The sequence below is a fragment of the Malurus melanocephalus genome, unplaced genomic scaffold, assembly GCF_030028575.1.
Source record: "Malurus melanocephalus ecotype Western Australia unplaced genomic scaffold, MMel_1.1 scaffold_28, whole genome shotgun sequence".
NCBI lineage: Eukaryota > Metazoa > Chordata > Aves > Passeriformes > Maluridae > Malurus > Malurus melanocephalus.
Genome location: NW_026623260.1, coordinates 1,073,699 through 1,099,814, shown reverse-complemented (window position 1 = coordinate 1,099,814; position 26,116 = coordinate 1,073,699). Strand labels below are relative to the sequence as shown.

At 57.1% G+C, this 26,116-nt stretch overlaps 2 protein-coding genes across 2 annotated transcripts; one reads left to right on the top strand and one right to left on the bottom strand.

The window, feature by feature from the left end:
- Positions 1–2,849: 2,849 nt before the first annotated feature.
- On the top strand, positions 2,850–7,442 carry TSPAN1 (tetraspanin 1). The gene is made up of 8 exons (XM_057390555.1): positions 2,850–2,927; positions 3,063–3,127; positions 4,089–4,295; positions 4,682–4,756; positions 5,433–5,531; positions 5,883–6,020; positions 6,476–6,559; positions 6,737–7,442. Exons 2-8 carry the CDS (start codon positions 3,071–3,073, stop codon positions 6,788–6,790), a joined length of 714 nt encoding a protein of 237 aa, XP_057246538.1. The 5' UTR covers positions 2,850–2,927; positions 3,063–3,070; the 3' UTR covers positions 6,791–7,442.
- A 4,070-nt stretch (positions 7,443–11,512) lies between these two features.
- On the bottom strand, positions 11,513–26,110 carry POMGNT1 (protein O-linked mannose N-acetylglucosaminyltransferase 1 (beta 1,2-)). Its single transcript, XM_057390554.1, has 22 exons — positions 26,018–26,110; positions 25,006–25,198; positions 22,908–23,016; positions 22,424–22,539; positions 22,086–22,151; positions 21,583–21,696; positions 20,830–20,947; positions 20,435–20,533; positions 19,845–19,972; positions 19,195–19,265; positions 18,842–18,917; positions 17,364–17,447; positions 17,191–17,232; positions 16,963–17,021; positions 16,375–16,447; positions 15,963–16,091; positions 15,538–15,663; positions 15,322–15,386; positions 14,915–14,959; positions 14,631–14,766; positions 14,209–14,318; positions 11,513–13,935 (listed from the first exon to the last, which is right to left on the bottom strand). Exons 2-22 carry the CDS (start codon positions 25,114–25,116, stop codon positions 13,833–13,835), a joined length of 1,980 nt encoding a protein of 659 aa, XP_057246537.1. The 5' UTR covers positions 25,117–25,198; positions 26,018–26,110; the 3' UTR covers positions 11,513–13,832.
- Positions 26,111–26,116: the final 6 nt, after the last annotated feature.

The following is a 26,116-nucleotide window of genomic DNA, read 5'->3' as shown; positions in this document are numbered from 1 at the left end:
CGGAGCTGTCCTGATGTGACCCTGCAGCGCAGCCCTTCGCATCCCCGAACCTGCCCGGCTCGGCTTTGCGGCAGCTGCCGCCTCGGCGTGGCCTCGCTAATTGATTCAGGAGGRATTTGCCGGCCCGGACACACGCGGGGAACGAGGGAATGTGACCTGGAGGGGCGGGCAGGGCCGGCTCGGGGATGTCACCGAGCCCCTGGTTCGCTGCGTTATTGACACACGGCTGGGACAGCGTCGGGATTGACATCGGGGGCGCAGGGACACGCACCGGGCSGGGCACTGCTGGGACACATCGGCAGCCCCCTCATCACCCCTGCGTTYACACCCCGGGCCCCACAGGGGTGTGGTGGCACCAGAAGGGGCAGCTTCTGCTTTTGGGATTCATGGTGTGGTTTTGTACATAACCACAGGAATGGGGAGGATTCCCCCGGAAGCGAAGCTGCAGCCACAGGGAATCCGGTGCGGTCCCACTGCCCGATCCTTCCCAAGGTGGGGGAATTGGGATTTCCCCAGTTCTCCAGCCAAAATGCTTTGAGCCCTTTCGAAGCTGGGAACTGAAATTTTTCAAGACAYGAAAAACTTTTGGCTGATGTAGATATTTATTTCTCTGCATCAGGAGGTGGGAAGTGATGAATTCAGCACAAATTTGCTACATTCAGTAACTTCCATCTGCAAATCCGAAGCCGGGCTCGTTGCTGGCACGTTGCAGCATGTCCATCCATCCCGACTCTCCAGGTGTCTGGATGCTGGACAGACAGCTGGGTAGGTGCTGCCAGCCCAAGACAGACATGTGAACGCCCTCACCTGGCTGGGGATATCCCGAAATCCTGTCAGTCACGGGCTTGGCTGCTCTCCATGGCTGGCAGTGCCTGGGGCGTCTCGCTCAGTGCTTTACCAGGAGGGAAACTGAGGCCGCTTCCCTGCTCTCAGYGTCCCAGGGCCAGGTTGCTTGGGCTCTCCGTGCTCCAGAGAAGGGATCCAGCTGGCCTGTGTGAGAGGAYGGGGACAGCGGGGAGATGGCGTGGCCTTGCTGGGCAGGAGGGACATGGGAATGTCACCGGACTTGTCCTTCTGTGGTCGGGTCAGGCCTTCCCAAGGAACCAGAAAATCCAGSCCTGGCTCCGTTTTGGGGCTCAGGTGGGTGATGCTGGGGAGCAGCTGAACCCCAGGCTGCTGCACCAAGCACTGGAGGAGGGGAGGGGACCAGTCCATAGMTCSTCYTCTGTTTTTCCCTGTGGCTGGCAAYGACTGGGAAGGAGAGCAAATATTTATGTGTTTGCTAAAAATTCTTTCGGGGGTGGGGGGATTGTGTGCAGCAAACAGGGTCAGGCCGGGATGGGGCAACTTTTGGGAGAGGGGATATACGAGGGGGGTTTAGGAGMACCTGCCCACCTTGGGAGAGGAATGCAGGCTTGGCCCCTGGCTCTGAGCATCTTCCCAGCAGCTGCTGTAGGAAAGAGCTGAGGCTACAGGCGGTGAGGGGGCGAGGGCTGTGTGAATACCCAGGGGGCTCGGCAGGGTCAGAGCCTTCCCCCAAATACCACCGGGATTTGGCTGGAGGCCAGCGGGGCTGACTTCACCCTGCTGAAATGTATCATTACAGCCAGGCAGGGAATGTGCTGTGGGGTTTTAGGGGAGCCTGGTGTGGGGTGGAGCRTGCCGAGCACACAGAACCTGGTTTCCTGCAGGATGAGGTCTCCCCTGCCCCCTGCAATGCTCCGTGGTTTGGTGACACACTGAAGGGACTCACTGTGGGTGCTGGGGAGCGGATTTGCACCAGCTCCTGCCCCAGAGCTGCACTGGGCAGGCAAGGGACACGGCCTGGGGCATCCCCCCGTGTGCGGGGCGGCTCTCGCAGCCCTCCTCTGTAGGAAACCAGCCCTGTTCCAAAGCRTCTCTCCAAAGAAAATCACTTTTGGCAGCCCTTAGGCAATGGCAGGTCTCCGCTGACTGCTCCCGTGCTGGCATCTGTCATGGCTGTCACCGTCCTCTCCTGCCGTCACCGTGTGTGTCCCCGACAGCAAAAATCCACCTCCTGTGCAGCAGCTGGGGACAGCCCAGTTGGGCAGCTTTGGCCTTTCCTTTGCAAAGCMGCCGTTCCCCAGCCTGCTTGTTTGAGATTTGGGCTTTGGAGAGATCCCTGYCCCCCCAGAAAGGGGACAGCAGTGACCCATGGAATCAGCCCGGGGCGATGGGATGCCCCAGCTCGGCTGGCAGAGGGAGGCTGTGACCCGGGGGCGGTGGGTGCTGGGGGTGCCCGCAGCCGGACAATGCCACGCACGGTGCCCGGCCTGCGGCCGGGGGGGGGTGAGCAAAGGGGGGGTGCCCCCACAGCTGCGGCACGGGGTGAAACCCCCCGGGGCTGGTTTCGCTGCCCCCAGTGTCCCCGTGGCAGGAGGGACACCTCGGGGACATTGGCAGGGAGCGGGTATCGGTCCCAGGGGGCCGCCAGCAGCGGGCAGTGCCAGTGTCCCGGTGGCAGAAGGGACACCTCGGGGACACTGGCAGGGAGCGGGTATCGGTCCCAGGGGGCCGCCAGCAGCGGGCAGTGCCAATGTCCCCGTGGCAGAAGGGACACCTCGGGGACACTGGCGGGGAGCGGGTATCGGTCCCAAGGGGCCGCCAGCAGCGGGCAGTGCGAATGTCCCGGTGGCAGAAGGGACACCTCGGGGACACTGACAGGGAGCGGGTATCGGTCCCAGGGGGCCGCCAGCAGCGGGCAGCTCCAGCAGCAGAGGGCAGCAGGCTCCGGGCTCCCGCAGCACCGAGGGGTGGCCCCGGCGGGGCCGGACGGGGCGGGGGGCTCCGGCGGCGGGGGCGGCCCCGGGACCGCGCCCCATTAAAGGGCGGCACCGGCGGGGCTGCGGAGGTAAAACGGGCTGGGGCAGGACGGTTCCGGGCGCTGGGACGTGCTCTCCGTTCAGGTGAGTTGGGCTCCGTCCCTCCCCGCTCTGGGGACCCCCGGTGTCCCCCCGTGTCCCCTGGAGGGGCGCTGGGCTGGCGGGACGGAGGAGTTGCGCTGGCTGGGGGCTCCCCGGTAACCTCGCTACTCTCCCCAGGTGCAAAAATGGGGTTCTTCACGTTTATCAAGGTCATGATGATCCTCTTCAACCTGGCCATCTTCGTAAGTGCGCCCCGGGAGTTGGGGTGTGCGGGAGGGGTCCCGGGGAGCTCCYGGAGCCGGGTGTGGCCGGGCTCTTCTGCCCCACCGTGCTCCTTGCTGCGGGCCATGGGGTGGACAGCGCGGGCAGGTGGGACTGGCAGAGCTCCGAGGGCTGTGCCGTGCTCTGGGGACAGGGACTGTTGCATCAGCTGCGCCTGTCCCTCGCTGCGCTGGAGCTTGGGAAGGGGTGCTGAGTCCCCAGAAAAGGGGGTTTGCTGGTCCCTGCCTGGGGGCTCTGTTTTTGTAGGGGAGCAGCCCATGTGTGTGACTGTGACCTGTGGGGTTGGGGTTCCTGGATGTCGGGAATTCAGGGCACACACTGGCTCTAAGGAGAGTGGAGCTCCYGAGAGCTGCCCTGGCTCTGCAGGAGCCCCGGGGAAGGAGGGGGTGCAGAGCCTCCGGCTCGCTCTGGTGAAACACTGGCTCTGTGCAGCTCCTGGCAGGATTGGAGCATGGCAGGGAAGGCTGAGTGGCAGAGGGGAGGGCTGGGACACACTGTGGGCWGCCCAGAGTTCACCTTGTCCAGGAGCACCTGACCTGTGGGGCCAGGGACTGCTCAGATTCTCCTCTGGGTGGGTGGGCAGTGGATGGAGGCAGTGATGGTGTCAGTGTCCGAACTGGCCGGGTGGGGCCCTCAGGGCTCATGGGGGGCTGGTGGCACTGCTGGATTGGCTGGTCCCCTGCTGGCACTGAAACCCTTGGGCTGGGAGGGGGGCAGCTGTGACACYGCCCAGGGGATGTGCTGGTGGTGGGGTGTGTTTCGGGGTACTGACCCCTCTGGCAGTGCCCTGAGCTGCCTGCAGTGACACAAAGTCTTGCTTTGGTGGAAAACTGCCGAGGGGAGAAGCACCTGTGCCAGGGTCTTCCCCGAAAATCYGATCTCGTGCCTGTCTGGGAGCTGACATTGCCTTTCTCCTCCCAGCTCGGTGGCGGGACCCTCCTGGGAGTTGGCATCTGGGTCAAAGTGGATGGAGAGTCGTTCCTGAGTGTATTTGGGGCGCTCTCCTCCAGCGTCCTGCAGGTTGTGAATGTGAGCTATCTTCTCATYGTCATCGGTGCCATCCTGCTGGTGATCGGCTTCCTCGGCTGCTACGGCGCCCAGAAGGAGAGCAAATGTCTCCTGATGATGGTATGGGCCCGACTGAGCTGCTCCTGAAGCCTCATTTGAGCTGAGTCTGGGGTGGGGRAGACCTCATGGGTGGGTTTCTCTGTGGAGAGGCACTCTGTGGATGTTCCCATGCGGTGGCACTCTGGGTGGCCCTTGGGAAGGCAGTGCTGGACTCAATCAGCCCCAGAAAGGTGAGAGGAGACAGGAGGAAATGCTGAGGTCTCTCTTGTAGAGTATCCAGAGGGCTCAGCCTTATGCAGGTGGGGGCTGCAGGACCCCAAGGCTGTGCTGYTCGTGCCTGGGAGCAGAGCTGAAGGCAGTGAGGTTGGAGGGCTGGGGTCCTGGGGAGCAGACGAGTTCCTGGGTTCTGGCTGTCAGTCTCACCTCCCTGCCTTGCTGTGCCCTAGTTCTTCTCAGTGGTGCTGATCATCTTCATCGCCGAAGTTGCTGCTGCCGTGGTGGCTCTGGTCTTCACAGGTCTTGTGAGTGGAATACCTGAACCTTGGGCTGGGCTGATCTGGGACCTGTCCCACMCCTTGGGAAAACAGGAGACACGGGCTGGCCCTTGGGTGGGGAAGMTGTGCAGTGGTCAGTGCTGCAGGAGGAAGGGATGCTGGTCACTGCTGGCACTGCATGGGCCAGCTGGGCTGAGGGTGGTGCAAACAGGTGTTATTTCATATTCCTAATTTTTTTAGGGCAAGTTTTTCCCCACTTCTTTCTGTCAAGCCCCTCAGTACATAACCAGCTCAAGCTTGACACCTCCCCACCTCTGAGGGCAGGAGCCTCTGGGGGAGGAAGTCCCTGTGGCCTCATGCTGAGCAAACTCACCCCCTTATTAGGCACCTGAGAAACCACCTGGGGAGAAAGGTGACTGCCTCATTAGGCACTGGAGGAGTCCACCTCAGGGTAAACGTCATTCCTGGCTCCCTCGCTCAACACTGCTTATCAGATGACTCACTGGTCACAAGTGACCTTGTGCCATAAAGCACTGGTCAGTGGGGCAGCAGACAAACTCTGTGGGTCAAATGGACATGGTGTGACTTCTGGCCACGCAGGGTCTTCTTGGTCTCCACTCCATAGGCTGAGACAGYGTGGGGGTGCTCAGCTCTGTGGTGCTCCCCAGGACCTTCTCTGATGGTGTTCTGCCCTTTCTTCCAGGCAGAGACGTTGCTGACAGGTCTGGTGACCCCTCTCCTGAAGGAGAAGTATGGACAGGATCTGCAGTTCACACACATCTGGAATGTCACCATGACAGAGGTGTGCTGAGCCCTGGGGCCCTCAAGGGTGGGTCGGGATCCTCCCAACACGGGCGGGTGGGACAGAGAGATGGGACTGGGGACACATCTCAGTCCTGGATGTGCTGAGCCGTCACCCCCTCCTCGACTCCCCATGTGCTTGGGAACCGCCCCCATGGGACCTCGCGGGGTGAGAGCTGTGTGAGGGTGTGTGGGGCACAATCCTGGTCCCAGGGTGACCCCTGAGCAGCCCACCCAAGTGGGGTTGAGCTGGGTGTCACCTTCCATGAGCCAGTGGGGTCCAGATGGCTTCAGAGCCTGGAGGGAGAYCTGAAGGATGCTCTTCCCATCCCTTCCTCTCTCTCCCTTTTAGGTCCACTGCTGTGGCCTGAATAACTACACTGACTTCAACAACTCCCACTGGTTTGAGACACACGGCAGCTACCCCATGCAGTGCTGTGACATGCTGGAGCCCTGCAACAGCACACTGGCTGCGAAGATGGAGGTCCCGGTACGGATGAGCAGTGGCTCCTGCCCTCTGGCAGGGCCTGACTTGGGGTGGGCATGGAGAGGGAAGTGTCTCCTGTAGCTCCAGCCCCAGCTCTGGTGGTCCCAGGGGCTTTAAGTTCCAGGGAATGCTGTGGTGGCCTTGGCTTGTCCCTGGTGCAGACAAGTGGAGCTGTCACACTGCTCTGGTCTCAGGGGAATGGAGTGGCATGCCTGGTGCTGGGCACCACCCCAGRCACCATTCTGCCTTTTTGGGTGATTTCTCTGTTTCTTCCATTCCTGTCCTCCCTCCCCACCCGATTTTTGACGTGACAAGTGGCTGAGCTGCCCCCTGAAGCCCCCAGAYCTTCTCAGGCTGTGTGCTCTGGGTTGCAGAAGCGGTGCCTCCCTTCCTGGGGGATGCTGTGCCCTGGCAGCTGAGGCATGGCTCATCCTCACCTTTGTGCTTCCCTCCTGCAGGGCTGCTTCCCACAGATCTTGGATGAAATCAGGACCAACGCAGGAGTGGCGGGTGGCGTGGCTGCCGGCATYGCTGCCTTGGAGGTGAGAGCCTGAGCACTCCCTGTGCCTGGAGGAGGGGCTGGGACCAGCCTGGGGGGCTCGGGGGGCTGCTGCAGCCCCAGGCTACTGAGCCTTTTTCCCTGGGCACATCCAACGCTGTGTTGGGAGGGAAGGGGGGAGCACATTCGAGGGGTCTGACTCGCACCTTGTCACCCCCAGATTGCAGCCATGGCGGTTTCCATGTACCTCTACTGTCGGCTGGATGAGAAGTGACCCCTCGAGGCAGGAGGATGACCTGCCACCCCCCGTGCTGGGGGGCACCCGTGGCGTGCCATGCTCTCGGGGGGACCCCGTCCCTCCCTGGGTCCGATGCTGTCCTGTGCACTGTGATTTATAGCTGTATTTTGATCTACTGAGCTGGGATCTGTAGAGTTTGTGTATATTTTTGTACTGATACGGCACATGGAGTCTGTACATAGAGATTTGGGGTGTTTTTTGATGGGGGGTGGGGTTGAGAGAAGCAGCTTGGGCCGTTTGGCTGATGCCAGGAAGCGATAAAGCAGCACAGGGCCGTTCAGGGCTGCTGATCTGGCAATGGCACAGTGATGCCTTGATAAATTCCTGTAGATTGGTGATGCACCTCTCTCAYGGTTGTCACCACTGTGTCCTCCTGYATCTGTTTAAGGCGGTAACTACGTCCTCACAGGGCCASGTATCTATTCCTGCACCCATTTTCTGCCAGTCCTGGCCCTGTTGYCATGTTGTCCCCTGAGAAAGGGTCTGGCTGATTCCTGCCCCTTCCTTCTCTGGCATGAAGACAGCCCTGCTGTACCCTGGCTGTCCCATACCCCCTGTCATTTTGTGCCTGAGCCCCTCTCCATGCTGTAAAGAAATGCAAATAAATTTTTCATCTTGGATACAAATTGTTTTCTGGAGTTGTTTCTGGTTGTGCYTTTACTAAACCCCCTCTGCTGGGGTGTGGGGGTGGGGGCTGCCTTCCCTTCCCCATCCTTGGGGGTAGCACAGCCCTGCCCTCCGTGCATGTGGCTCCTCACCTGCCTTCACCCTGCTTGTGCCATGGGGCTGGCTGGTTGTGGGGCAGAGCCCAGGGCTGTGGGGCAGGGCAGGACAGGGGCAGTGGCTGGAGGCAGCGTGCAAACAGTGTCCCCAGGCGCTGCCTGGCTCCGTGCTGGCCACAGCCCCCGTTATCGGCTCCTGCCCCAGGTACGGGGCTGTACCGAGGCACTGCCGTGCTCTGGCGTATCCTGGTGCCACCTGTCACTGGCAGGGGACAGGGAGACAAACATGGCACCACTCCCCACCCTGGGTTACTGAGCCCTGGAGACGGGATTTGGCCCTGCCCCATGGCAAGGTGTGGGGGAAGCTGCCAGAACATAGCGCTGTCCTTCCTGGACGGGTGAACTGGTCCCAGTTGCACCATAAACTGGTGTCACYTCATGGGTGACGTCAGGGCTTTTATGCCTCTTTTCACTCTCCAAACATGCAGGAGCTGCCAGGAAGCATTTCCTAGAGGTGTTATGGTGCCCAGGACCCATCTGGCACAGAGCTGGGCATTCCTGGCTGTCCCCTCTCGAGCTCCCTGTTTTTGGGATGCCTTGCAGAGCTGGCTCCTGGCACACACCCTCCCACCATCACCCCTGCGGGGTGGAGCGGTCTCAGGGGCGATGCCTGSCCAGCTGGTGGCTTCCACCTTGGCAACTCCCGGCCATGGGGTTTCCATGGGACAGAACAGGCTGTTTCTGTGGCACTGAGTTTTGTAAATAACCCTGCAGCCACTGGCTTGGTTCCTCCCCTCCACCTGCCGGGAAAACCTGAAGGACCAGTTTCTCCTTGCGGATGCGATTCCTCCCGATCGCCCTTCGCGGATCTTGGCTGCCCTGGCAGCCAAAAGCGGAGCAGGGGGGGGTAAGCGGGACTGGCACAGCCTCCCTGCCCTCCCCTGTGCCACTGCCCAAGCACTGCCACAGCCCTTGAGCTCTCCAAGGAGATCCCATTCCAGCAGCCTCAGCCCACCACCCATCCCCACTAACCCCAGATGCTGCCTCTGTAGGCACCTCTGCATCTTTTACCCCTTAGACCTGGCCAATTATCCCAGACTGGCGCTCTGGGGCAATCAGAAGCTGAGAGCACAAGGCTGAAAGGTGCCTGAGAGCTTGTGGGAACAAACAGAAACTTCCTTATTGCCTCCGGGAAGACGGCAGCAATTGGCCCGAGCACCTGGCACGTTTGGGTGAGTGCCAGAGTGGGGGTTCTTCTTTTCCACTTGGGACACAGTTGAGGGAGGACAGCAGGGCGAGGGACAATGGACAAGCAGCCAGGGCCATGATGGGAGCCCCACACAGACCACAGTTCCTGGAGAGTTGTAGGGTGCACTCTTCGCTGGCATCACTTAGCTGGGAGCACAGCAGACAAACCYCTGTGTGGTGCAGGTGTCTGCACTGGCAGAGAACGGGCAGTAATTGGAAATTTAGGAAAGGAGCCACCCCCTCCTTCCTGGGAATTGGCATCGATGGGAACGGGTGCATGAAAGGARGGAGGAGCTGCACCTCTTTGGCTTTGTGCTGATAAAGGGAGTAAACAAGAAGCAAAAGCAAACTCATCCAGCATCAGCTGCTCCTCAAGGAGTGCCCACCATGGGGAATTTCCCCTGCCTGCCATAACAACTTGGGCAGGATGCTCCCAGCTTGGGGAGGACAGGACATCCTTGAAGGGTGCAGGTCATTCCATGGGAAGGAGTGAGGCAATGCACAATTTCCCTGGCACAGACTTCCTGCATGGCTCCTCTTCTCCTCTTCCTCAGAGATAAACCATCCTGAGTGCTGGCCCAACCCCAACGGTGCTTTCTAGGCAGCTCCCTGCCCTGAWTATTTGCAGGAATATCAGAGGAGGCGATGCAAGGGCTATGCAAAAGGCAGCAGACAGGAGCTGACCTTGAACCTGGGGTGTTAATCATTAACGCCGAAYTAGGCTGGAATGGCACAATAACCATCACAGCAACAATTCTGGATACCCAGTTGAAGATTAATTCACTGCCAGCCTTAGGTGTGGGCAGAGGAGATGGCAGCCCTGTGTCCATGGGCACAGCAGGGAACAGGGACAGGGATGGGCTGGGTGCAGGGGAAGGATGTCCCTCACAGCTGGGATCAAGGGGAGAAGCCAAGTAGAGCCCCTTCCCGGGAGCAGTTTGGGCACCTTTGGCAGGTGGCAAAGCAGTTTGCCATTTATGATTTTTTTTACTGATAAATGCACTTAGCATTTATGAGTTTTTATGAAGCAGAGGGTGCTGAAAATTTGAGTTCCCAGGGCTGGGATGCAAGTGGTGGGACACAGCACCGTGATCTCTCCCACACAGGGAAGGAGATGAGGCCAGCACACCCAGCATCTTTCAGGGGCTGAGATCTCTCCATTCATGAGGATTGGGTGTGTTATCCTGGAGGACTGTGGCTGGAAGGTACTTCCCTCCATCTGTGGGGCACAGAGGAACCCATGTGCCATGGGAAAGATTAGCCTGGACGTCCTGTCCCACATACCAGCCTGTCATCAGAGCACAGGGACTTCCTGCTTCCTCAGCAGAGATCTCCAACAAAAAACCAAAATGCGTAAAAATAAACACCACCAGAAATTATGCAAAATCCCCCACCCCCCACAAGCTCTGGAAAGGTCAAGTTTCATGCCAACGCTATTTTGCTTTTGTTTAATTATCAGCCAGCTCCTGGGAGGTGGAGCAGCCTGGACAGGTTCTCCTTTGTGCGGCTGCACAAAGCTGGGGAGGCCGGGCTGGGGGGGYTGCAGGGGCTGGGTGACAACTGCAGCTCGGGCAGCACGTGCTACAAGGGCTGAGCTGGGACAGCACTACATGGCACTTCCAGGGAAGGCAGGACAGGGGCCAGCTGCCTGGCCAGCTCCTGGGCAGCTGGGAATGCTCCGGACCAGGAATGCAATTGGACCAGGAAGTGAATGAGACCCCAAAAAAGGGCAGGATGAGGAGCAACCCAGCTCATCTAACAAGTTCCCCAGGCCTGAGTCCCTTGGGTGATGAACCTTGGCATCAGCAGCAGCTGGGGGCGATGAGCCCAGGCTCTCCATCAGCCTGGCACAGGGGCTCCTTCAAGGGGTTTAACCTGCTTCCACCATCATCTCTCTGGTTCAGGAGGGGGGGCTCCTACAAACGCCAGCAGTTTGCACACCCAGGCTCCCTTAGGTGGGCACTACACAGAGAGTGTCAGACCTGAGCTCAGGCACTCAGACCCAGCAGGTGGATCCTCCCTCACSCACAGTGCCCTGGCAGAGGCTCAGYRCTGCAGGATTTGGCCTCGGCAGGAGGTGGATGTGGASGCTGCCAGGAGGCAAGAGCCCCTCTGGTGTTGCCAAGTCCCTGGGGCTGTGTAAAAATCTTCTGCTTTGGGGTTGCCCAGCCAGAAAGCTGTGCTCAGTCCTGGGGAAGGGCTGGCAGCACAGCCTGGCTGCTGGGAGCAGGCAGGGGAGCAGGAGGCAGCAGGTCTGGGCTGCAGGGAGCAGCTGGKCCATGCTGGGGGCTCACACTCTCCCACTGCCGCTTCATTTCAGTCCTGTGGTCTCTGCCCCAGAAACAGGTGCATCCCCAGCTCTCCCAGCCCCACAGAGGCAGAAATCTGGAATGGTCAAGATGGTGACAAGGTTGTAGTTCTCAGGGCACAGCAGCTGAAGGTGCCAGAAGTAAAACGGGGGCGAGTAGCCARGCAGCTCGTCAGAGTTTCCGTCAGTTGCTGAACTGAAGATAAAGGTGATAAAGCTGGAGGAGGAAACAGCTCACAAACCTGTGCCAGCCCCGCATGGCACCACACAGAGGACCTCTGCTGGCACACACCAGGGGCACTGTAAGCCCGTGACCAGGCCTGCACTGCACTGGGCAGAGAGAGATACCGAAGGACAGGACCCCAGAGCCAGGGAGCCCGACCCTACACAAGGCTAGCCATRAAACACACGAGGCTCAACAGCTTTGCAATGTTTACTCTTGAAAAAATAATTCAATTCAGAAAGCATCAAACCCTGGTGATGCCACACTCCCAGCCCTGCCATGGCTGCTGCCCCGGAGCCTTGCTGGGGGCACGGGGAGGGACAAAGAGCAGCATCCCACGGGCCTGGCGTGGTGTGAAAGAGGAACTTSAAGCCCACCAGTCAAATCCTGCTGTCACTGAGAGCAGGGAGCCATGGACAGCTGAGCACTGTAGGGCTGGCAGGGGAGAAGAGGGAACTCATGTTCAGCCATCTCTTGTCCCTAGGACCACCTTCCCCAGCCCCCAAGGAAGCCGAGAAGGGAAAGAAGATGCATTTATTTTCAAGGGGAAGAGAAAGCGAGCCTTGAGAACAGGACAGAGGTGCCAAAGAAAGGGCAGTGGAGAGCCACGGAAGTTTTTCCAAAGCAGGGTGTGAGGAGTGAGCTTCCTTTTCTCAGAAAGCCAAGTCCCTTTTCCATCCTCTTAAAAGACCTGCTTTACCCTGAGGGCCAGCACAGGGGTCATCTGCCCACTGGCTACCAGAGCAGAGTCCCACTGAGGGCAGGGCTGAACCCAGATTGGTACTGCAGCCTCAAGGTATCAGCCTGTGTGCTCTTGTTGCCCTCCTGCATCCATCCTATCCCATYCCATCCTATCCCTGCTGCTGGGGCAGGCATGCAAGGGGCTGTCAGAGTCCCTGCAATCATGCTAGAGCTTTGCTGTATCCACACTGGGATCACCTTGGCCAAAGAGGAGAGTTSACAAGTTCTCATTCCTATTCTGGGCAAGGAAGGAAAGCAGGGAACGGGGTGGGGCCAGGGGGACGAGACAAACCTCCCATGATTGCCCCTGCACAGGCTGGAGGCTGCCAGCTCTCCACGCTGCTTCCTGGTATCTGCCCCTTCCCAGAAGCAATAAATAAATAAGTTACTGTAGTGTAGACCCCGATGCTCAGTTCACAGTGAGAAAATGAAGGGGAAGAACCCCTGTGACCTCAGGGAAAGAAAGGGCTGAGCAGCAGTTCCTCTTCCCAAAGGCAAGCCAGAGCACTGCATCCCTGCAGAGATGGGCAGAGAACAGATATCTTGCTGCATGGGTGAGAGGGGGCTGTACTGAGCAAGGGGACCAGGACTGCCCCCCGGGGTGCAGGGACATTAGTACCGAATGGCTGCAGATGGGAGGGGGCCCTGGGGTGCTTCCTAAGGCATGGAACCCCCTCCCTSTCCCTCTGCACGAGGGGTGTACCACAGTGGGAGGGTGAGGCTGCCCATCCCAGACCAGCTCACAGCTTCCCTGCCAGCAGCTTACCACAGTAAGGGTGGGGATTCAGGAGCAGAAACTCCCTCTGCCTTCAGCARAAGCAGGGGATACCTGGGCAGGGGAGATGGAGAGACATCTCCACATGGATGCGTACCACAGGCAAGGACCACAGTGCAGCATCTCTCGCTCCAGGGGASCCCGGCCCACCCTGCCCCTGCAGCCAGGGGATGCCTGCTGGCTGCTCCCATCTCGCTCTGCAAGGCACTTTCACCCCCTCTCCCACGACTCAGGGGCAGGGCTGCTCCCCACAGAGAAGGTGGGTGAGGACAGGCTGAGCCAGAGCACACAGCCTGGTCCACTTCCAGCCAGAATCACCTCAAGCTTCCAGAACTGACCACCCTCATGCTGGCTGKGGGGTGTCCCCTACGTGCCAGCAGCAAGTCCAGCTCCTCTTCAGCATTTCCYTTTCTGTGCACCAGCACCTGCAGCCCACAAAGCAAAGCCAGTGTGCAGGAAGGTGTCCAGCCCAGCACACAGCCTTCAAGGTGCATCCATGGTGCAGGTAATAGGAGAGATGCTGGAATATCCCCTCTTCAGCACTGKGTTCACCATGGGGCACAAAGCCAGCCAGGCAAGAGTTAATAAATAACACCCAGCTGGCAGGCTGCAGCACTTGCACCATGCTGCCTTCTCAGGACTTCAGGGCCAAAAAGGAGAGCAGAGGTGTTTTCTGAGGCCCCCTCAAGGCTCCAGTTGAGCATCTCCTTCCTCCAGCCTTGCCCAGGCAGGGGGCAAAAGGAGCAAYGTTAGTAGAGTGTCTGTGTTAAAAAAAACAAGTTCCTGGGATGGGGGTGGCATATCTACAGGGAAGGACCCTGTCCTGKGCGAGGGAGAGGGAAACCACAACAGGGGGCTGGAAGGAGCCCAACACCTCGTTTTGCAGCCCAGAACAGGAGTCTGTATCCAGTCACCAGCCTCCAAGAGCTGCTGCCAACTCTGTCTCGGCACCATGGGGGTCTCTCTGCTCCCCCGGTCCCCTTTGCTGCCAGCTGCCAGCCTCACGTCTGCTCTGCTGCTGCAACCGCTGGCACTGCCGCCGCCCCCTCCTCCTTGGCAGGGGGCTCCATGTAGATTGGTGTCACTGATGAGGGCTTCTTGGACCTGCAGCAGAGGGGGCTGGATGGGAKCAGGCAGGGCTGGTGGTCCTTCAGGACCCCAATTCCCAACAGCACTGCCTGGCAYGATCTCTTTCCCACTGTGAATCTCCAGCCCTGGGGATGTATCCTGTCCCCTCTCCCACCACACTGATTAAGAAGTGAGGGTGGTGTCACCCCAGGATTGGGCYGGGACTGAAGTGGATGTGGAATGTGCCAGGCAGGGGACAGTGCTGCAAGGACAGGGCATTACTCAGACATTTGTGTCCCTGATACTCACGAGTAGGGGGAGGCAGGGACCCCCACCACAAGGAAGTGGTTCTTCTTACGGAAGAGCCGCCACAGCCCCTTGTGGTTCCCACGGACGTCCAGGTCCCAGATGTGGAGGCACTAGGATGGTGGGGAGGGAGGAAAAGGCATTAGAGCCTGGGGACAGACACCAGGGCTAGGTGGCTCCTGGTATGGGAAGAGTCACAACCCATACCCTCAGTGAGACACAGCAGAGAGGCCTGCACACCAGCACTGGGGTGGCACAGGGCTGCACCCCTCCAGACATACCAAGAGCTTTAATGTCACCCAGAGACAGCAAGAGCCCATCTGCTGTGTCAATGCCATGGGCAAACCCAAGAACAACAGCCAGGTATGTCCCAGTGATGCAGAGACCAGTGCAGGGCTGAGGACAGGCCACATCAGGGGCCTCACCTTGGCAAGTTGAGTCCAGGTGGTGAAATCTGCTTCCTGCTCCATCCTGATGAACATGACRTAGACCCTGCCCTCAGTGTCGGGCACGAAGGAGTCCTCACAGGGGTTCCTGCTGTGGTCCAAGACCTCAGCTTCACTGTGGAAATGGAACAGGGAGTGAGAGGGGACCCCATCTTCTCCCTATTCCCAGTGCAGAGCACTTCAGACATGCAAGACACCTCCACCCTTCTGGTTGGCTCACCCAGCGTACCCTGTGGTCTCCCCACTTTCCAGCAGGCACTCACCCCAGGAGTCGATGAATTTCGGTCTCATAGTTATCCTTCCTCAAGCTGTTGGAGGAGAAGAGATAAGATAAGGGCAATTTGACAAACAGGGAASATCCAAAATGATCCAAATTTAACACTGTCCCAGTGAAACACTAAAGGCAGCTGGAACCCAGAAATGGAGASCAGGGACTATCACACATTCTTGAGATGTGGCAGCAAAAACACAACCCTTCAACATGTCCACCTGCAGCCCAGGGTAGGCAAACCCAGCCTCGCAAAAACCACTGCCAGGAGTCCCCAGCAGAGGCCAGTGTGCTGATGCAGGAGGTTATGGCTGCTCCAGATGGGAGGAGACGCCAGCACAAGGAGACAAGGGTGAGGCCAAGCAACTGTTTCATTAAGACCTCATTGTGACTGGCACTCACCTCTCCACATTTTTAAGCTGGACATTTGGAACTGTGTTGAACTTGTGCTTCTTGAAATAGGCTTCCTGGGAAAGAGAGGGGAGGGAAGGAAATCCGGGTGAGATTGTGTGTCAGCAATACCTGGCGATGACTTCAAGCATCCCCACTACTTCAAGAGGTGTCTGAGGCAGATCTCAGTACCCTGATGGGGCCTGGGGGCTGCGGGAGGTCACTCACGTGGAAGTAGCCGTTCATGTTGAGCCCCACGATGCCGAAGTGGTAGGAGCGTGAGATGTCCGGGATGATGCACTCCCGGCCCTTCCGCTGCTCGGGCATCCGCATCCACATGTCCCAGTCCCAGAGCTGGGGAGGGGAAACGGCTACTCACACTCAAGTCCGGGGATGGGGTTCGGTAGTGTGGCCATCCAGAGACCTTTCTGGCTGCCCATGTCACATCCAGCCTCTTTGGCCCCAGCTCTGTGGCTGGTTATGGCCTCATCAAGTTACCGCCTGTCCCAGATCCATTATGCTTGGGCATCCTTCCCAGCATAAGCACAGGGATAGCCCCTCTAAGAGCTGCACACCCAGGGACTGGGTGAAGATTAGGGATTGCTGGTGGGCACAGATGAGGTGCAGAATACAGGGTCCCTCTGGGTACTCACCTTCTCAGGGGTTGGCCACTTTGGCTCCAGCTCATCCTTGTACAGGCTCTTCCGGAGCACCCATCCCAGGCCTGGCATGGTTTCCACGCGGTACAGGAGCGAGGGGTCCTCAGCTGTGTGCTCATAGCCCTGCAATGTTATGGGGAGTGTTCAGCACCCCTACCCCACCAGAAAAGGGAGGCATTGTGCTCCATTGAGTTTCTCATGATGGGAAGAAGGGAACAGCCACTGGGAAGCAAATGGCAAGGACAGGATGGCGATTTGCACGTGAACTTCTGAAGAGCCCAGGACTGGGGAGACAGACCCACTGGGGACACATACTCTGATTTAAAGAGGGAACCTGGACCCCAGTCTGATGTGTGAGCAACACAGGGCAGATGTGACCCTGGCCCACCACCCCTCCCTGACCCACCTGGTCATTCCAAGCAGAGATGCAGTACAGGCTCTCATCCTCCTCCAGAAGGTGGATTGACTGGCTCAGAAAGCTGAGGGAAGAGTTGAYCAGTCAAACACCCTTCTACCATGCAAACCAAGGCAAACCCTCCACCAAAACATGAGCTACTCCCAACTGCTGAAACCACTTATCCCAATATTTGGACTGAGATAACTGATGTGAGCTGGTGTGAGAGCAGGGGAGGAGCACCCAAACAAGCTAAGCTGCATCTCACCATGGGRAAAGGACAGAAATGTCTCCTTCCACCAGTCTCTTCTCCTTAAGAAACGGGAGCCCTCTTAGATGCTGCCCCGTCCCCAACCATGTGTGCATAGAATGGATCAGAGTCCACAAAAAGCAAACCAAGAAGAGATCCCCAACCCTAAAGTCAGCTTGCAGTGAGTGCCAGGACACTGGCCTCACTCTGAATGCAGAACTCAGTTATGGCTGTTACGTGGGGACTGCTCAGCCTCAGATAACTGAACTACAGCTGGCAAGGGATCTGGCCTCCCTGAGCCTCCAGAGAGCTTCCAGGAAATGGTCCCACACAGGAACCCCCAACTTTACCTGAAGAAGTCAACAGAAATGTCAAGATCTTCCTCCAGAACCACAGCAAATTTAGCATCCTGTAGAGCAAGGAGAACATCAAAAGGATGGAGAAGAACAGGACAGAGCAGAGCCACAAGCAGTGTCCCCGGCCTGAGTGGTTCCTTGCCCTGATGGACTGATCCCTGCCCCTGTGGGATAGGGATCACAAATTCCAGGGAAAGTCTGTACTGTAGCAGTCTCACTCACCGGGAAAAGGTTGAAGGTTGCAGTCAGACTGGCTTTGTAGTGCTGTAAGGAAAGACAATTGTTGTCTGTGTTAGCATCAACCTGGCACAGATCTGGGGCTAAGCCTGCCTCCCTCAAATGCAATCCCAGGTCCCTAGAAATAACTGTCCCATGCTTTGGGAAAGCTCTCTCACCTGGGAAACTCTGGCATTTTTAATGCTGATGGGAGTGTGCTGTATTCCTGARAGGCCAAACAGCTCCACGACATCCATGGGCTCCTGCAATGGAAAAGTACAAAGCTCACCAAATGTATGGGCCATTCTCCCCTCCCCTGCCAGTGTCAGCTTCCCAGGACAACAGGAACATCCCCTGYGTGTGGCTGTCTTCTTGGGGACCAGTGAGGATCACAGTGATGCTGTGCTATGGACCCTGCAGCACAGAACTTGCCAAACCTTCCTGGCCCTTCAGTATCACCATGACCTTGTTAGCCCTTTTTGCAGACCCAAAGTTGTACCCAAAAATATCCGAGAGGTCCCAAATTCCCAATCCCGCAAAGAGAGTGCAGAAAGAAAACAGGCAGAGCCAGGACCAGCCAATAGCTGCTAAATGGCAAGAGCAAAACCAACTCAATTTGCTCACACAGTTGCCAAGAAAAGGATCTTTCTGACCAAGCACATCTGCTCTGAGGTCAGAAGTAATCCAAGTTTGGACTGACATATTTCTGCCCCGAAAAGGAGCCACCAAGGCCTTCTCCATGCCCTCAACTGTGCATCCCACCTCCTTGCCACAGAAGAGAGAAGGAGCTCCCATTGTACCAACCCTTCCCCCTTTCCCTGGTATCCACCATGGCAGCTCGAGCATCTAGGCTGCCCCCTCATAGCTAAGGGATGCTGCTCCAGTTGCCATGGCAATGGATGCTGCTATCTTTAACTGCTCTGATKTGGTGCAGCAAGAGCCTGCACAAACATGCCAGCTTCCCCCAGCCCCACATTGTGGCAGTGGTGGGAGAGGCCTGCAAGGGAACAACTGTCTCCATCCCAGGGCAATCAGGCAGTACGTCAGTGATGCTGCAGAGATGAAGCCTAGCAAGCTCTTGAGACCTACTAAAATCCCAAATGCCTGTCCCAAAGTAAATTCCACTGCCAGAGAGACAGGGTTTTCAGTGGGTCTCCCCAGGGCTATACAGCATTGAGTGAGAGGAAGGTCTTTACCTCTAAAGGGCCAATTCTTCCCCATAAGTCCTAAGTTTTGAGCCTTGGGAAAACACACTGTTTAGGGTCTCTTCACCATGCTTTGTTCCTTTCCATGTGAGGGGGCTGGACAGGTGGTGTTACACCCAGGGCCTGCTCAAGGGGCTGGTGATTCTCATCAATTGAAATAAGTGGATGAGGAGAGCCCAACATGACCACMACATGTCATCCCTGCAACCAAGCCCTTTCTGACATGAGGATCCCATTCCCTTTCTGGGCTTTGGAAAAAGCCAAGGCAGCTTTATCCACACCCATGGCTTGGCTGAGCTGACTGACTTTGCCCAGGAACAGGTGAGGAGCAGTGTGACACACAGCAGGAGGAAGGTGAYGAGGCTCTTAACTTGCCACCCTCCAAGGACTGGGCCAGCACTGGGCTGGAGGACCACAGAAYTGGCCACAGGCATCTCTGGAAATGCTCTCACCTCGTAGTAGCCATCGATGAAGACTGTGATCATCTGTGGATTGACGCCCTGAGCCGACAGCAAGGAACGCAGCATCCTGAGGAGAGATGGAGGGGCCTGAGCGCAGCACAGCCCCAGTGGGCACAGGCCCTTCAGCACAGGGGTATGGATCCCTTGGGATGGGGGAAAAGTGTGTATGATTAGGGAACAGGACCTGCCTATGCCTTCCTTATCCCTCCCACAAGGTCTGCCCTTGGTGCTCATGCAATCCCAGGAGGAGGCAGGATCCTGCCAGCAGGAAAAAGGGAAGAGCCTGGGCCATGCCTGGTCTTGTGGCACGGGGCAGAGGAGCCGTGCCCTCTGGGAGTGCTTACCTGTACAAGTAGTTGGGGCGGTTCCCTGCAATGACAGCTACAGGCACATCAAAGACTTTATTGTCTTTGAGCTGGAAGAGAACAATGTGTGTGAGTGGGGCTGGGAGAGGCCATGCAAACCAAAATGATGCCATGATCCTGTGCCAGAGAGAGCAGGATCCAAGGGACAGGAATCCGCTGCTAAGACAGAGATGCATAATTCTACCTCGGCTCAGCGCCACACCAACCAACCAGGATCCCCTCAGCACTACTGGAGACCCTGCTAACTTCCCTGCTTCATCCCACCTCTGACCCAGCTCAAAATCCCGGTCTGGAYCCACTCAGAGACCTGTGTCTGAATCATGCAACACCATGCCAAGGACAGCCCAACAAGTCACGATAGCTGCTGTGTGTAAATGTCCAGGCTCTGCTGCTTACACTGATATCCCTAGAATAGGGTAACCTGGCAGCTCAGGGCAAAGGAATTCCCCTTCCCCAGCATGATCTGCCCCCAGGTATTCACCTCACCTTTTCTGGGRCTAAGGGCTTGCTCAGGGACAGTCTGCATCACTCAGCTGGTGCTTAAGACAGTGCATCTGAGCTGCAAAACACCTGGTCTAGCCCACCCCTCCCTCCTGGAGCATCCCTGAACACTTTGCCCCTGCACTCACAGGATCAGGGTTGAACTCGATGGGTGTGGGGTCCTTGCAGCTGCAGACACTGCCATAACCTTCCACTTTGCTGCAGAACCTCTTGCGGCGCCGGTTCAGCTCCGTGTCRGGCCAATGGCACTCGGCATCTGGAGGCACCAAGGAGAAAAACCAGACCTGTCAACCCCCCAGACTCACTCTGTGTGCTCCAGGCACACACGGCTCACCCTGGGCTCAGCACCAAGCCAGTCCTTGGTACCATGAACAAGCAATGCTTCTGGATGCTAGATACAACCCCAGAGCCCAACCCCACCTCTGGCCTCTCTGAGCAGCAATGGATTGTTCAAGGCCAACAGTCATGAAAGACCAGACCAGGTCTGGTTTGGAGAGGTGACAACTGGCCACACCATATTCCCACTTCTCCATCCTCACCCTTCTCAATAACCATGCCTGGAATTGCCATGGAAGCAGGAAAAAAGGGAGCTTGCCCCTTTTAAAAGTAACCATCATAATCTCAAAAAGCCTTTAATACAGAGCCATGAATTTGACTTAAAACCAGGCAGCAGGCTGACATCTCCCAGAGACACCACAGAGCAGAYTGTACTTCTTACCTTCCACAGATGTCAGGTGAACTTCTGTCTTCAGCAGAACGGGGTCACCCCACGTGGAGAGGGCAGGTGACTTGGCATGCTTCTCCCCATATACTTCCCCTGGAGCAGGAACACAGGGTCAGGACTGCATGGAAGGGCCCAGCACTGCTGTGTCAAGGCATGACCAGGGGCTGTCAGCCTGGGGGCTGTCAGCTTGGCACCACTGGCCTTTGGCAAACTGCAGAAGGAACATGCTCTGTCTCCATACCCTCCCTCACCCCCAGGAATGGAGCTGCCACTCTCTGTGACTTGTTCCCTGCTCACAAAGCCTGTTGGGGATGGGCTGGGTTTGTGTTCACCTGGCTTCTCCAAAAGAAAGGAGTCACAAATCCTCTCTCAGGCTGTGCAAGACTCACCTCCCTTCTTCCCCACAAATGTCCACATGTCTCTCCAGCTCAAGAATGGTGCAACTTGGCTCCCCAGGCTTTTCAGGACATTCTTGGCTGTCTCCTTGAGGTGAAAGGAGCCTTCGTCCTGGAACAAAACATAACTCAGCAGCTGAGGTCTGGCTCCTGACAGGGCAAGTCTCCCATCAATATTAAATGGCTACAGGGCCCATTCCCACCCTTTAATCAGGAACCTTCAGGATCTCTGTGCCACTAAAGCTGCTGCTGGCTTCATCATGACCCACTGGGAAGTCAAAGCAATGAATTCCTGTTTCCTTGAGACCAAATTCTTCTCAAGCAGGGCCATGTGTWAAGCAACACTTCACAAAGCTAAACCTGAAAGCTTGAAGTGGTGCTGCTTGCATAGCAGCCCAGACCCAGCACAGTCCACAGGGTCCCTAAAAACCTGGAACCAAAAGCCAGAAGGATCCCACCACATCCTCACATTTCCTTATGTCCATTCTCCACCTAATCCCTTGTCTATTGCTGTGGGTTCTGACACATCTGCTTTTTGCTCTCCTGCTTTGATGGGCACAGCAGAACCAGCAGCAACAGTGGAGAGCAAGAGGACAAGAGAGGTGATCCAGACAGGGAGTCACAGCCCCATAGGGATGTGACATTTAGTCCTCGGAATGCCTGATGACATGCAGGAGGCTGCTGCCCAGATGAGCTTCAGGACATCCTGACTCAAGATGACTTTTTTTTGACATTAGGATTACCTACCTTAATGGTGAATATCAGGATCCTGCCCCGGGCAACCATGTTGAGGAAAAGTACCATGGCTTCATCTTCRTGGGGAGAATAGGTGTCAAACACCCTCTTGGCCATCACATGACCCTGTTGGTATTCACAAATTAGATGGATCTTAAGTACTACATGGTATGGACACACAGAATTATGGTAATCTGTCCTGGAAGCCTCATTCTCTGAGCATCACAGGGAGTGGCCTTTCTGGCATGCCAGGGAGTTAGTCCCAGGCAARCTCATCCCTCAGGCCTTCCTGCATGGAGGTCCATGGGAAGCACCACCCAACCTCACAACTCCTCCCCTGCCCGCTCCCAAGGCCAGCAGGCAGCAGGGACTCTCTGGGTGACCCTGTCATGCTCTGCAAACTGCACACAAAAAGCATTCAGAGACTCCCATCCTGSCTGCTCCCAGCCTCAGGCACCCAACAGCTCCAGAGCAAGGCCAAACTGCCCAGTGAGAAAGACACAGGGATGTTTTACCGTGGCCTGATTTAAGACGATGACATGGATCCCTCTTCCCTGCTCCCGAGCCTCATCTTCCAGGACCTGCAAGTGGGTAAATTATGAGAACCATATGCCAAGACTTCTTATTCCCTGCTCATTCAGTGCAGCAGAGCCCCCAAACAAGAGACAAATCCCTTTCACTTTGCTCGTGGCAGCAATGGGTGCCACAGCAGAGGACAACACAGGACAAAAATTCCAGAGTCCTGGCAGCAGAACTTCTTGCCAGCCACTGGAGTGCTCTCACCACTGCTGGCTTCACCCATTCAGCTCTGTCCATCCTCTGCTCACAGGGACAGCCAGCACCTGTCACTCACCGTTGTCCCATCCACGGCCACGTAGACCTTTGACCGGCTGGAGTACACCTCGACATCCAGAACCTTCTTGTTGTTGACAGGGTGCCTGGGGACCTCCACATTCAGCATCTCGTCATCTGCAGCGGAGAAATGCCCCGTTTCAACCAGTCAAGGCACCTCTAGCTTGTCCATGCTCTGTGCTAGTTCAGCCAAACCTCCAGAAGGGCATGCCCRCCAGGCATCCCAGCCCAAAGAGTCATGGCTCGGAATTTACAGGGATGGTAAGTAATGGCAACAGGTCTGACCTCAGCTGAGCCCACACAGATSCCTGTGCCAAAGCCTTCAGCAGACAGATCAGGAAGAGAACAGCATTTTCCATTAATTTTTGTTAAACCCACATGCACAGAYCTGTCTTTCATGATGTAGCTGGTCACAAGTTAGCCCTGACAAGTTAGCCCTGACCCCTCTTAAAGGAACACAATGCACAACAAGATGCTGCCCTCACCGTAGTCCTGTGCAGACTCCTCTTCCTCTGCATAAGCAGCTCTCCTGGTGTCCAAGATCAGCTTGATGTTCACAATKACAGTCACAAGCAGGAAGAGGACAGCACCTGTCTGCAATGCAGGATGTTTTGTGTTAGAAATTTGCAACTGACAACCCCAAAACCAGTSCACCTTGGCACAAGCTGCAGGGCACCCCAAGGAGATCTTGCAYGGGATCACAAGCATCTGTCATTTCCCCTGATTTTCTCTGAGGAAAGCAAAGAGAAAGAAATACAGGTGACCGAGTTTCATGGTGAAATGCATTCATCAGCTGGAGAGCACTGACTCCTTGATATGTGAGAATTAACCCACTTCCAAGGTATCCCTGCTTCCAGATCTGTGAGCAGATTCCTGCTAAATTATTGCATCAARGTTGAGGGTCCCTGCAGGCAAAGAGTTTGGTAATTCAGAGTTACAGCTCCCAGGGTAACCTTAACTTCTGCTTTGCTGCAGCATCACTGCTCTCATCTGTCCCTCTGGAACCAGAGGATGAACTCAGGGTGTCCAGAGGAGAGGAGATGCTGTGCAGCTGAACCAAACAAARGGAAGAAGCTGAGGTCTGATTTCAGGAAACTGCACAGTACCACAGGCTGCAGAGACCAGCCTGCAGCCTTACTGTCTGCAGCAAACTTCAGTGCAACCCTCGTGGATGCTGACATGGAGGGCTGTGGGAAGGTCCAAGGGCTGTGGAGCAGACCCTTGATTCTCTGAGGTTTGTAATGGGGCTGCCCTTGGTGAGAGGTTTTAAAAGGATTCCTGCCCTGTCTGTCCAGCTGCTGCCTCAAAGCTCTGCGCTGCTGCTATCTCTGCAAGCAGGTTCAAGGAKTAACTGAGGAAAATGGAAAACCAGCAATAAGACAGCACGATGGTATAAATGTCACTATGGCATTTTGGCTTGTTAATTTGCTGTTGACTCAGGAGCATGAGCACCTTTTTGGATCTGTGCGCAGAAAGCTTTTAATTAGGCACGAACAGAGCCGTGGGCTCACAGAGAGGCAGCAAGGCCACCTCACCAACATGCCCAGACCTTCTGCCCTGGTCAGCACTRGGGACATGAGGGAAAAGCCCTGGTGACCAGAGTGAATAAGGCAATAAGGAATAAGAACTAAGCAAGAACAGCAACCAGGTCTARCAAAGCTGGCTGGGTCAAAGCTACTGATGGATGCTTGGCTGCAGTAAACCTGGCTAGTCTATACCTGCAGCTCTGGTCTACCTATTTTAAGCCAAATTGTCTTCTGTGTTTTAAGCCACAGCAGTGCCAAAAAGTCCAAAGATGACAGTGTRCAGGTTCTAGCCCGTTGCCCCAGCATGATGAGCAATGCCTGCCTGGATAGACCCATTCCCAAGCCTTGAACACCCCATCAGACACAGAACTGAGCAGTCTCTGTGCCCAGAGACCTCCCAGACACATACAAAACCTCCTCTGCTCCCTCCCACAGCAACCAAGTGCCAGATCTCACGAGCTCCTCTCAGAAAAGGCCCCTTTTCTGTGTTTTGGTGCCACGGGGCCAAACCTTCCTGTCCTTACAGCCCCAGACACCCCCCAGGATGTCGTCTCCAGCAAGGATTAGCTGTTTCACAGCACAAGCAACCAAGCTTGAGGCTTTCCCAGACGMCAGCTGCCTCTGGAGCACGAGATCCTGTTACCAAGCCCTATTTTCTCTGTCCACCTGTTGTGCCTTATACCAGGCTTGGCTGGCAAATCAAAAAGCTCAAAGCTGAGCCCTGCAGCACTCAGCRTGGGTCCAGAGCCAGGATGGGAGGAATCAGTTGGTTCTAGCTGAAAGCCTCCCAAGGCCACCTGGATAATTGTGTCTCCTCCCAYAGCCACTCAACAGGTCTGCAGGCAGCTGAAAGGAGCTGCTACACAAGAGCTGCTACACACGGCAGACCCTTTCACACACATGGAGGCAGCCTCTTRGGGAACAAGTTATGCTTCTTCAGCATGTCAGGTCACCCAGACTGCCAGCAGACACACATCCACCCATGCAGCTGCTCCATAAACTCGCAAATCCTGTAGATTATCCTTCTTAATCTACTACAYGGCCGCGGGTGACTCACCTGACACAGCTTCCGCAGCGCACGCTGGTTCATCAGCTTGTACTTCCAGGCAAGGTACCAGCTCCGCTTCTTGTGGGGCTTCACAGCGGGGTTGGGCTTCCACTCATCCATAGTCCCGGGGCTGGCACGGGGGCAGCCGTGTGGGGTGGGGTCAGGATGTGTGCTGCTCCACTCTCGTGTCCATCGGGGCTCCCTGCCAGGATGGGATGGGTGCAGGGTGAGGAAGGTGCCTTCAAACCCTCTCCCCAGCTAAGACAGAGCCTGGCACAAGCAGTGGCCATGGACAGTACTGACGGGCCATGAGCAAAAGTCCTTTGAAGCCTCCCTGCCGTTCAGAACTCCTGCTGGGAGCAATGCAGGAGGCCAGGGTTTGCTGCAGGACTATAAAAAGGGTGAGGGAAGCCCCTGAACTCATAGGCCAGTAACGACCTCTGCTCCAGGCCAACCCCTCAGCGAGGCTGCTGCAGTGCCATGGGCCCTCTCCCACACTCTGGGAAAGAAAAGCAGCCCAAAGTCACAAGCAGACAATAGACCCTGGGCCAGTAGGTGTTATGGAATGCCATCGCTGGCCATATGTACCAGAGAGATCCCTGGTGGAGTGACACCCTCCGCACTCACAGCCCCATCCCCACTATGGGGGTGCAGCCAGGCCGGGCACGGGGAGCAGCACCGGGCCATTGTCCCGCTGGAGCTCCCAGCACCCCTGCGCAGAGGAGCTGTGCCAACAGGAGGCCGCGCTCCCTGCGGGGAGCGAACCGCTGGGCCTGGGCGGGATGTGGTGCCACAGCGTGCCCCAGCAAGGCCAGGCACGGCGGGGACACGAGCGCTGAGGGGCCCAGAGGCTCTCGGAGGACGGAGCCGGCGAAGGGCACCCAGGCGCTCCGGGCGGGGCGGGAGAGGCGGGTGTCTGAGGGCAGCAACGAGCGGCGGCGGGGAAAGAGRGACCCGGGCGCTTCGGGACCGCGGAGAATCGGGGGGGTGGCGGAGGGCGCGTGCCGGCCGCGCTACTCACGGGGAGGCTGAGGCGGGGCCGGGAAGGGCTGGGCCGGGCTAGGCTGGGTTGGGCTGGGTCGGGCCAGGCAGGGCCGGTCCCGGCTCGGCGGTGCCGCCG